The 11,626-nt window shown below is 39.0% G+C and overlaps 1 protein-coding gene across 1 annotated transcript; it reads right to left on the reverse strand.

Moving 5' to 3' along the window:
- Positions 1-458: 458 nt before the first annotated feature.
- LOC306844445 (myosin heavy chain, fast skeletal muscle-like) lies at positions 459-11,065 on the reverse strand. The gene is made up of 41 exons (XM_079376580.1): positions 11,044-11,065; positions 10,855-10,902; positions 10,505-10,720; positions 10,194-10,337; positions 9,959-10,115; positions 9,839-9,866; positions 9,625-9,736; positions 9,349-9,441; positions 9,189-9,252; positions 9,006-9,104; positions 8,750-8,853; positions 8,476-8,614; positions 8,265-8,383; positions 7,999-8,148; positions 7,746-7,916; positions 7,337-7,643; positions 7,152-7,219; positions 6,942-7,029; positions 6,675-6,792; positions 6,419-6,542; positions 6,196-6,332; positions 5,855-6,110; positions 5,502-5,744; positions 5,245-5,421; positions 5,002-5,147; positions 4,822-4,912; positions 4,323-4,712; positions 4,123-4,249; positions 3,556-3,674; positions 3,276-3,472; positions 3,021-3,204; positions 2,772-2,937; positions 2,560-2,684; positions 2,156-2,464; positions 1,844-2,047; positions 1,631-1,756; positions 1,287-1,457; positions 1,094-1,198; positions 916-1,011; positions 683-814; positions 459-568 (listed from the first exon to the last, which is right to left on the reverse strand). Exons 3-41 carry the CDS (start codon positions 10,706-10,708, stop codon positions 548-550), a joined length of 5,811 nt encoding a protein of 1,936 aa, XP_079232706.1. The 5' UTR covers positions 10,709-10,720; positions 10,855-10,902; positions 11,044-11,065; the 3' UTR covers positions 459-547.
- Positions 11,066-11,626: the final 561 nt, after the last annotated feature.

Consider the following 11,626-nt stretch of genomic DNA (forward strand, 5'->3'; position numbering starts at 1 on the left):
AGTGGTCCAGTCTTAAAATGACAAGAGGTTGGTTAGCTGACTTGGACACCCTTTGGATTTCACACGAGACTGCTATCCAATGTGGCATTACTTCACAAAAGTGAAAACTTTGAGTTACAGAGCACAATGCAGGCTGATTAATAGTCATTTATTTGGTTGTAATCCAGTGTGCACCAGTTCAGATTTAACAAAATGCATTGAGGTTGCATCATATCCCGAAAGAGGTTCTTGTGAAAGGACAAATAGGACACCCCTAGTATGGTCTTGTGGACTACAGTTCCGTGTAAGCAAAGGCCACATCACATTTAAACAATTTACCAATTAACGATAGTTTCTTATTAATATTGATATCATGTAAGAAGCTTTAATTTTTATTCATTTATTAGTTTTTGTGTGATCAGTGAAATCAAGAGATTAAGTTAAAAATTTAAAGAAAAGAAAAGACTGTAGCCATTGTTAGTTGGTGGGCAACTTTATTGACCACATGACTTAGCACAAATTCATATTAGATGACTGTTTATTGCTGACTCTTCTTGAAAGGTGATATTTACTCTGCAACCTCTTTTCCCTGCGGAAGAAAAATGAATAAATAAGTGAATAACAGTCAAATATTCTGGACTTTTGAGTTTAGTTTATGTACTGTATATTCAGAAGTTTTGAATAAATAACTTTTTAAAAATACCTTTCCGATGTCACGGCTCTTTGTCCTGAGCTTGTTAACCTGGGACTCTGCGATGTCAGCTCTCTCCTGAGCTTCCTCCATCTCATGCTGCACCTTCCTGTACCTTGACAGGTGAGTGCTGGCCTGTTCCTCCTGTGATGAGATTACCCAGGAATCAATAGTTTATTAAATTGTCAAACAAAATAACAATGTCTTAATTATGATGACATATGACCATATAATACTGTACTTACAGCTTCCTCAGCTAGTCTCTTATAGGACTTCACTTTCAACTGCAGTTTGTCCACCAGATCCTGCAGTCTGGTTACATTCTTCTTATCCTCTTCAGTCTATTAAAAAGATTGTGCATTGTAACTAATGCTGCTCTGTTGACGAACCATTCCTTCTCAGAAGTTAAGTAAAATCACCTACCTGGTAAGTGAGTTCCTTCACTCTTCTCTCATACTTCCGAACTCCTTTAACTGCTTCAGCACTTCTTCTTTGCTCAGCCTCAACCTCATTCTCCAGTTCACGAACCTGGGAAATAGATAGAAAATATAGATTACAAAAATTCTAATGTACCCTTTGGATTTCATAACCTTCTTGCAAATTGCACAGAAAGTACCCTAGCCTCCAGTTTCTGGAGCTGCTTCTTTCCTCCCTTCATGGCCAGACTTTCAGCCTCATCCAGACGGTGCTGCAGGTCTTTGACTGTAACCTCCAGGTTCTTCTTCATCCTCTCAAGATGAGCACTTGTATCCTGTTCTTTCTTCAGCTCTTCTGCCATCATGGCGGCCTGCAATCACACGTGACATGACTATAGCTCATTTTCAGTGTTCACTAGATGTATTTTATTGGATTTGACTGGAAAAAATCATATAGAATATATCATTGTGTATTTTCATATAGAACATATCATTGGTCATATAGAACATATCATTGTGTATTTTCATATAAATAGGCACTTACATCAGTAATAGCTTTCTTAGCCTTCTCCTCTGCATTTCGTGACTCCTGAACAGCATCATCCACTTCACCTTGGATTTGAACAAAATCGGCCTCAAGCTTCTTTTTGGTGTTGATGAGACTGGTGTTCTGTATATTGGAGAGTAACATGGTTTACCATTGATGATTCTGTCTAAGAGCCCAGCTGAATTAAATTGGAAACACTTGAAAACAAACCTGGGAGTGTAGAAGTCCTACACGCTCACTGGCATCCACCAGTTCCTGCTCAGCCACTTTGCGAGCTCTCTCTGTCTGCTCCAGAGCAGATCTCAGCTCCTCAATCTCAGCCTGCATCAGGTTGTTCCTGCGGTCAACCATAGCAACCTGCTCTCTCAGGTCCTCTTGACCCCTCAGAGCATCATCAAGGTGCAGTTGGGCATCCTATTAAAATATAAAGATGAATAACTTGTTTCAGTGGAATAAGTATTGAAGAGTTTGAGGTTCATCTTCCAGCTGAGGACAACTGGAACCAGAGCTCCTCTGTTTTACCTTGAGCTGTCCTTGGACGTTCCTGAGCTGTTTCTGAGCTTCAGCAGCCTGGCGATTTGCATGGTTCAGTTGAATCTCCATCTCATTGAGGTCTCCTTCCATCTTCTTCTTGACCCTTAGGGCTTCATTTCTGCTCCTGATCTCAGAGTCTAGAGTGCTCTGCATGGAATCAATCACTCTTTGGCTATTCCTTTTGATCTGTTCAATTTCCTCATCTTTCTCAGCCAATTTACGATCGATCTCCCCTTTCACTTGGTTTAGCTCAAGCTGGATACGAAGAATCTTAGATTCCTCATGTTCCAGGGTTCCCTGTTGACCAGTAGAAGAGCAAGAATTAGTTAAGATTACAAAAAAAACTGTTTTGTTAAGTATTATAGTAGTCATTCAGAAACACTTCAGCTTACTTCAGCTTCCTCAAGAGCGACCTGGATTTCTATTTTCTCTGTTTCGACTGTCTTCTTGGCTTTCTCCAGCTCATGAATGGTTTTCCCAGTCTCTCCAATTTGTTCAGTCAAGTCAGAGATTTCCTCTGAATAATATAAAAACCAGAGTATTCAAATGCAAGCATGAAAACGGTCTATCATCTGCACTTTATATTTGTGAAAAAAAATCTTACGTTGAAGGTTTTTGTTCTCTCTCTTGAGGGTCTCCAGATGGTCCAGGGCTTCTTCATAGGAATTCTTCATCTTAAAAAGCTCTGTACTAAGAGAACGGGCTTCTTTTTGCGCTCCTTCCAGTTCTGCTTGGCTTTCCTCATACTTTTGCTTCCACTCTGCCAGAATCTTGGAAAAAGTCAATTGAATTTGTGAGCAAAGACCTTATGTTGTTTGTACAAACAATCAGCAACAATTAATACACCCTGTACCTTGTCAAAGTTCCGCTGCTTCTTGTCAAGATTGGCGGCAAGAGCATTAGCTCTCTCCACATCAGTCATGAGATCCTCAACTTCACCCTGCAGTCGCTGCTTGGTTTTTTCCAGAGAGGCACACTTTGAGTTCACAGCCTCAATGGACTCTTCAGCATCCTGCAAACGCTGAGCAAGCTTTTTCCTAGGAGCAACAAAGAAATGTTAGTCATTGCATCTACTTTATTTCCTGTTTAAACAGGTGATTTCACTTACTTTGCTTCCTCAAGCTCTTCAGTGCGCTGAATGGCATCAGTCTCATATTTGGATCTCCACTGAGCTACTTCACTGTTGGCCTTTGACATGCCACGCTGGAGCTCAGATTTGGCCTCCTGTTCCTCCTCGTACTGCTCTCTGAGCAGATCACAGTCATGTCGTGCTGACTGTACAGCATGAGCCAGGGCATTTTTGGCCTGAAAAGCAACAAACAAAGCATTATTTGCTGATGTTGCAAATACACGCTACGAGACACGTTACCAAAATAGTAAACAATTACCTTGGTTTCTTCCTCAATGTGTCTCTTAAGCTCCTCAACCTGCTGAGTGAAAGCTTGCTTGCCTCGAGTCAACTGAGAAACAAGAGCTTCTTTTTCCTCTAGCAGGCGACTGAATTCGCCTTTTAAAAGAAAGAACAATTCCTTGAAAATGTAGGCAAAACCTTAAATGTGACCCTGGACCACAAAACCAGTCTTAAGTTGCTGGGGTATATTTGTAGAAATAGCCAAAAATACATTGTCTGGGTCAAAATTATAGATTTTTCTTTTATGCCAAAAATCATTAGGACATTAAGTAAAGATCATGTTCCATGAAGATATTTTGTAAATTTCCTACTGAAAAATATATCAAAACTTAATTTTTGATATGTAATATGCATTGCTTTTAAAGGCGATTTTCTCAATATTTCTATTTTTTTTCACCCTCAGATTTCAGATTTTCAAATAGTTGTATCTCGGCCAAATATTGTCCAATCCTAATAGACCATACAAAATTGACCCTTATGACTGGTTTTGTGGTCCAGGGTCACAAATTTGGAGTTTGAAGTGTGGCTTTGTACTCAAACGTACCATTCTCAGTAGCCAGTCTTGCTTTTTGTGCACTTATCTCATTTAGTTGACGGATTGTTTCATCGTTTTTGGTTTTAATTTCACTCAGTTGATCTTCAAGAGTACGGCACATCTTCTCGAAGTTACCCTGAAAGGAAAAACTGCTATAAATATGACTGTTATGTTAAAAATGCAATATTCAGGAAAAGCAATGCTCATGCCTTTGATTTGGCGACAGCCTCCATATTGCTTGACAGGTCATCAATCTCCATTTTGTATTCACTCTTTTCTTTTTCCAGTTTCTGTTTCACACGCTGGAGGTTGTCTATTTGTTCTCCCAGCTCTGCCACAGTGTCGGCCTGCTTCTTGCGGAGTGCTGCAGCTGTTGCTTCGTGCTGCAAGGTGGACTCCTCCAGATCACGGCGTAGTTTCTGGAACTCAGCCTCACGTTTTTTGTTCATCTCAATCTGGGCAGAAGTGGCGCCGCCTGCTTCTTCAAGCCTCTCGCTGATCTCCTCAAGTTCCCTTGAGAGATCGGATCTCTGCTTCTCGACCTTTGCACGAGCAGCACGTTCTGCCTCAATTTCTTCCTCCAGCTCCTCAATACGAGCCTGAAATAAACAGTGGCTATGATGATGATCAGACTTACTTGAACCAGATTACATGATCCTAGTGTTGATCCTAGTGTAGCGATCTTAGTGTTATTAATTGAGAGATGACCTGGAGTTCCTTGATCTTCTTTTGATGTTGAATACTAATAGACTGTTCGTCCTCAATCTTACTTAGAAGTTGGCTTATCTCAAAGTCCTTCCTGTGGGAAATAGTTGTAACAGATGAATTACCTACCATCAAAAATATTATTCTCTTCAAAACATTTCAAATAAAAGTTAAAAGTCTTACTTCTTTATCTTCTCATCTGATTGTTGCTTGTCATTCTCCAGGTCCATTATGGATTCTTGTGCTAGTTTCAGGTCACCCTCAAGCTTTCTCTTGGCCCTCTCAAGGTCCATACGGAGTTTCCTTTCTTGCTCCAGAGAACCTTCCAGCTATCAAGCAAGATTCCAATATTGGTTGGTCTGAAAGGCATCTACATCTAAAATGAAACAATTCAACCAATATATTGCAGCAACTAATGTAACTTACATCATCCACTTGTTGTTCAAGTTTGGTTTTGGCTTTCGTCAGAGTATTGACTTTGTCCTCCTCTGCCTGCAGATCATCCAAAGTTTGCTGATGTGCCTCTTGGAGGGCTTTCTTCTCTTTGGTTAACTTTGCAATGCTTTCATCCAGGGAGGCCATCTCCTCTGTAAGATTTTTAACCTAATAAAGAAATTTAGTGAAATTGTTAGAGTCACATCAGGTCAGATATTTGATGGGTAATATGCATTAAGAAAGTAAACCTTGTTCTCAGTGGCATGTTTCTCCTTCTCCACTTTGGCTAAAGTAAGCTCTAAATCATCAATGTCTTTCTTCAGCTCAGAACATTCATCCTCTAGTTTTCTCTTTTTGGCTGTCAGTTCCGCATTCATTTCTTCCTCATCCTCTAATCTTTCATTTGTTTCTTTAAGCTTCGCCTCCAGCTGGATCTTGCTTTTGATTAGTCCTTCGCATCTCTCTTCAGCATCAGAAAGGTTTTCATTTTCCTGTTGATTAGAGCATCATTTGATTTTAATTTTAGCTGTGCATTTGTTACATTATAAAGACAAATTGATTATTTGTGATCTTTTCAGCAGGATGCCGGTGAAAAACTTACAGCTGCCACTTGTAACAGCAGGTCATTTTTCTCCTGCAGCAGGGAAACCATCTTCTCCTCCAGCTCCTTCTTCTTGGCAAGTGCCTTTGCTAGATCCTCCTTCATTTTTTCAAAATTCTCTTTCATGGCTGCCATTTCCTTCTCAGTCTCTGCACTCTTAAGCAGAGGCTTGATCTTAAAATACAGTTTCATCCATGGCCAGTGTTTCACATTCATGAATGAGCGGATGTTGTACTGGATGGAGAAGATGGACTCTCTGGATCATAGAATCAGAAGAAAGATCCTATGTGTAAGCATAGAGTTACCCCATACCATATATACTATCTTGTGAAAAACCATACCTCCTCTCCATCATTTTGACAAATTCTTTCCTCATAACGTATCCACGACAAAGAGCCTGAGTCATGGTAACCAGCTCAGCTAGTTTTTCATCTCGCATCTCCTCAAGGGTACCCAGCAGACCAGCTTTGAAGAACACCTATCACAAATAAGTGATAAAGCAATTATGCACTATTATCTAACATCTTCAAAATAAGTTACAAAATATGGTTTGATAGTGTGTACTTTGGTGTGTCCAAACTTGTACTGGGTATGATCCACATCAATGGAGCCAAGAAGCTTCTCTGAAGCCTTCTTATTGTCAATGAACTGACCCTCAGGGATGACACTAGCATTCAATACTTTGTACCTGAAACAGAAGTGATTTCATTAAATTTCAGTTAAATTTTCAGCTGAAATACCGTTACACCACAAATAGAAGTGACATGGTAAAAGAAAAAAAAAGTGCATCATATTCACATATGATGTGTATGTGAGATACCTCTGCTTAAAGTCACCATAGAGGATTCTGCTTGGGAAACCCTTTCTGCAAATTCTGATTCCCTCCAGTACACCATTACAGCGCAACTGGTGGATGACCAGAAAATTCTCCATAAGACCTGGAAAAATAGATAAAGGGATCTTAATCTTAAAACCTTCTTAAATAGAATTCTGAGGATTCTGATTCTTTTTATTACAGCTAAACAAAGGTGATATTGTTATACTAAGCAAAGTACTATTTATTATTGGAAAAAATAACAATACCAACCAGGGGTTTTTGATTCATTTGGAATCAGACAGCGCACAAAATGGGGATGTGTGCTCCTCAAGTTGGTCATCAGCTTACCCAAGTTCTCCTGTAGAATTTTGTCCAAAATATGTTGAAATGCTTGACCAGTGTACAAGTACATATATTAATAACATTATCATTTTTTTGAACACATTTAACATGAACACATATTTAACATGGTAAACTTACTCTAAACAGTGCAGACACTGTCTGGAAAGAGCCACCCTTTTTCTTGCCTCCCTTTTTGCCTCCTGCCTCTATACCGTATAATAAATAATACAAATATAATATGTAAATATTATAATACATTTATTAAAAAATAAACCCTGCAGAATATTAATACTCTCAGATATATGTAGGGATGTTTTGCAGACCTTCACCAGAAGCATGAGCAGCATACAGGTGAGCCAGCAGTTTCACTGAAGACTTCTGGTACAGCTGAACCACTGAGTCGTTCAGAGGGTCCTTGTTCTTATCCAGCCAGCCTGTGATGTTGTAATCCACAGTTCCAGCATAGTGCACCAAGGAGAAGTGGGCCTCGGCCTTGCCTTTGGCAGGTTTGGGCTTCTGGAAGCATGCAGTTTTGCCAAGATGCTGGTCATGCAGCTTGTTCTTGAAGGTTGTGTCTGTTGCCTTAGGGAACATACACTCCTCCTCAAGGATGGAGAAAATACCCATTGGCTGCAAGAAAGAGCACAGTTCTTTGAGATAGGAAAAGGAATCAAAGCAAAGCAATTATGCTAAAAAAAGAAAAACACCATGTCCTAAAGTTGAATTTGTTACCTTTTCAATAAGCTCAATGCAAGCAGCCAAGTCCATACCGAAGTCAATGAACTCCCACTCGATACCTTCTTTCTTGTATTCCTCTTGTTCCAGCACAAACATGTGGTGGTTGAAAAACTGTTGCAGTTTCTCATTTGTGAAATTAATGCACAGCTGCTCCAGGCTGTTGAACTGTAGTGAACACAAAATAATTCAGTATCAGAACCAAGAAGCTAAAGCAACAGATTCAATTTTTTTTATCTTGTAAACTTACATCAAAGATTTCAAACCCAGCAATGTCAAGCACTCCGATGAAGAACTGTCTTGGCTGTTTGGTGTCCAGCATCTCATTGATTCGGACAACCATCCACAAGAACATTTTCTCATAGATTGACTTGCACAGAGCCATGGTTGAATTATTCACCTAATTTAGACAAAAATGATGTCATTTTATTCCATTACACGAAAAAAAACAACAACAGTATATTCATAAATATTAAGTGATGCAATCATTAATTATACATTTTTAAATGCACACACCTGAGCAACAGTTTGACCTTTGGTCACAAATTCATTCCCGACCTTCACTCTGGGATAACACAAAGCCTTCAGCATGTCGGCAGAGTTCAGTCCCACGAGGTAAGCGATTTTATCAGCCACTGGAAAAAATATATATTTTAAGTAAATAATATATGTGTATCCATATTGTAACCATATATGCATGTTTTTCTAGCTAAATTTGAAGTCACACCCTCAGTTCCATCAGGCTCGGCCTGCTCCTCCCTCTGCTTCTGCTTGAACTTCATGTTCCCATGATGCATCACAGCTCCTGTCAGCTTGTAGATGCCTATTTTCTCCTCAGCAGTAAAGCCCAGGATATCAATGGCTGTCTACAAGTCAGAAACAGTCAACTGTATGTACCTTTAATATAACATATTTGACATAGTGTATCAGTGATATGCAAAGTATGAAATTATAAATTATGCATCAAATGTTAAGTGCTCAGACATTTGACTTCCACTTACATCAGTTGCAATGAACTCTTCTACATCATTGATGCTCTTGACTGTGATCTCACCATGACTGACCATGGGATAGTCGTATGGGTTTGTGGTGATCAGAAGAGCCTCTACAAGAGGAATATGACAAGAAAGAAAGACTTAATAGTGTTGCACAAATATAATAATTTAATGCTGACATCATCTGTTCTTGCAATCTTTACTAAATTCAAATGATATATTGCAAAATACGATCCTAATGCTATAATATACAGTTTCTTACCCAGTAGTTCTGGCTTATGGCCAGTACAGAGCTGGTAGAAGATGTGGTAACTCCTCTCAGCAGACAACTGGAACGTTACTCTGGACTTTTCCAGCAGATCTATGGATCAATAACATGATTGTCAGAGGAATAAAATTAATATCAGTATTAATCAGTTGATCGGTGAAAGAATATAGGACTCACAAGTTTCAATATCAGCTGACGCCAGTTTTCCAGTGGTGCCAAAATGAATTCGGATAAATTTACCCTGCAGATTTTACCAGATGCAAGATTGATTAGAAATCAGTTTTCCATTACAGAACCAAAACACTTAGTAAAGCATGGCAGTTGGCTCAGTACTCACAAAGCGGGAAGAGTTGTCATTCCTCACAGTCTTGGCATTTCCATAGGCTTCCAGCAAGGGGTTGGCTGCAATAATTTGATCCTCCAGCGACCCCTGATGTGTACAGAATATCTTTAATGATGCTGTCAAGTAAGTACTCTGTTGTACTCTTGAAATTAAGGTGTATTATATGCATGCATATGCCTTAAGGAACATCCATTTGATTCATTCCCTGACCGTATTATTAATCAAAAGCATGTAAATATCAGATATTGTTAAAATAAATATTGCAAATACCTGCATTTTTCCAGGGACATGCTCTGCCTTCTTTGGTCCAGATACAGCGATTGTCGCAAAGTACTGGATGACACGTTTGGTGTTCACAGTCTTTCCTGCACCAGATTCTCCACTGAAATTACAATAATGCAACACTTAATAATGCACACTTTATTTCTTATTTTAATTAAAAGATAAAGTACTCCAAACTCTGAAAAATCCTAAAAATACTCACGTAATCAAGATCGACTGATTCTCACGATCTATGGAGAGCAGAGAGACATTTGATTTTACCCAACAAAATCTAAAATGTTACCCAACAAAGATTAAACTATTTTCTTTCACAAGCTCATACCAGTGAGCATGAACTGATAGGCATTGTCAGAGATGGAGAAGATGTGAGGTGGGGCTTCAACTCTTTTTTTGCCCCTGTAGGCTGCCACAACTGCAGAATCGTACACTGGGAGCCACTTATAGGGGTTCACAGTAGCACAGAACAACCCGGAATAGGTCTGCAAATGAGAATTTTAGCTTAAATAAAACAGCATATTGCATATCAAGGATGAAGTACTGTTCATTTCATTACATACATAGATCATCCATGCTGCATAACGTTCTTTGAGGTTGTACAGCACAGTGGGCTCGCTGAGGTGGGTCATCATGGCCATGTCCTCTATCTTATCGAACTTGGGGGGATTCATTGGAAAAACTTCATCTTCCTTCACTGTGACAGTCTTTTTGGGGAAAAAACAAAGCAAATGATAGCTCACACAGTGTTTAATATGAAAACTAAAAATACTAGGCTCAGATAACTATATTGCTTTATGTCTGGTTTTGAACTTGCAGTACCTTATTTATTTCTATTGTTACTTGGTTGTTAGATGTAAACTTCTCAACTTACTTTGCCGCACAGCGTTTTGACAGTGGCTTTGCCACCCTCTTTGCTGACTAGCACCCCTTTGAGGTACATCTCCTTTTGGTCTGTCACAAAGTATGCCGTCTTGGCATCAAATGGTGTGTTCTGAGCCTCAATTCTCTCCCTCTCTGGCTTCCGGAGGTAAATGGCCGCCGGGCCAAAACACTCCATTTCTGCATCCCCACTCATGGTGCCACTTTACTGGACAAATAGACCAAACATCAATAACATTAAGGATATTGATCATTGAAATAGTAAGTGGTAATACAAAACATTACTGCACTATAATATAAATGATGAATATTGTTTAATGAGGTCATACAGTAGATTTTTACCTCCTTTTGCCTCCAGTCAGTAGAAGTTGAACAAATGATGTGAGAAATCTATAGAAAAAAAAGACATTCTTTCATTAAGCACATTTATGATTAATTTTATTTATGCACACATGTAATAAAACATTATAAATCTTTTTGCATGCAGACTAACTTAAATTTTTTTTCTTTTCCATTTTCAGTTTGACTCACCTACTTGAAGTCAGCCCCAGTCAATGGCTTTGCACTCAACTTCTTGTTTTATAGAGCACAATGTGTTCAGTCAGCAAAACTCTCTCTCTCTATTTGGTGCTTGGACTGCCCTCAAATCCGCATCTCTCTCTGGAATATTATTTTTATCTGATGATAAATCTACAGTGATTTTGGATAGAGTATTGGAGTTTGGTTCCAATATTTCCACATTTTTGAAATAGTCCACAGTTTTGCATATCAAAGAAATGCACTGAAGCTATAGTTTACATGCAGATATAAACAACTTTTTGATGAAAATGATAGAAAACTCATGTAACACTAACATTAGAATCATGTGAGAACCTTGATGCTCTGTAATAAAATTTATGCACCGTATTAAATTATATAGCAGTGCAGTGGTGTCAATTATGTAAATTCAATCTTAACAATGTTCCTTGGCGCTGTGGGACGTCTCTCGTTAGCTGAACGGGAGCCTGCAAATGTCACATGTATACTGTTGCAAATTCCTTCCAAACATACATTTGATAAAAGACAAGAAATTTCAATTTTGAAATGAGCTGCATGAGCACACAGACAAGATGAA

This window comes from Barbus barbus (genome assembly GCF_936440315.1).
Source record: "Barbus barbus genome assembly, chromosome: 25".
In the NCBI taxonomy this organism is placed as follows: Eukaryota; Metazoa; Chordata; class Actinopteri; order Cypriniformes; family Cyprinidae; genus Barbus; species Barbus barbus.

What these genes read in the sequence shown, in the direction of transcription:
- LOC306844445 (XM_079376580.1), bottom strand. Translation starts at nt 10,708, where the DNA reads ATGAGTGGGGATGCAGAAATGGAGTGTTTTGGCCCGGCGGCCATTTAC. An exon ending in TTGAACAACAAGTGGATGAT is followed by an intron (nt 5,148 to 5,244) that starts GTAAGTTACATT and finishes CTTGCTTGATAG; the next exon opens with CTGGAAGGTTCTCTGGAGCA. An exon ending in TCGCTCTTGAGGAAGCTGAA is followed by an intron (nt 2,465 to 2,559) that starts GTAAGCTGAAGT and finishes ACTGGTCAACAG; the next exon opens with GGAACCCTGGAACATGAGGA.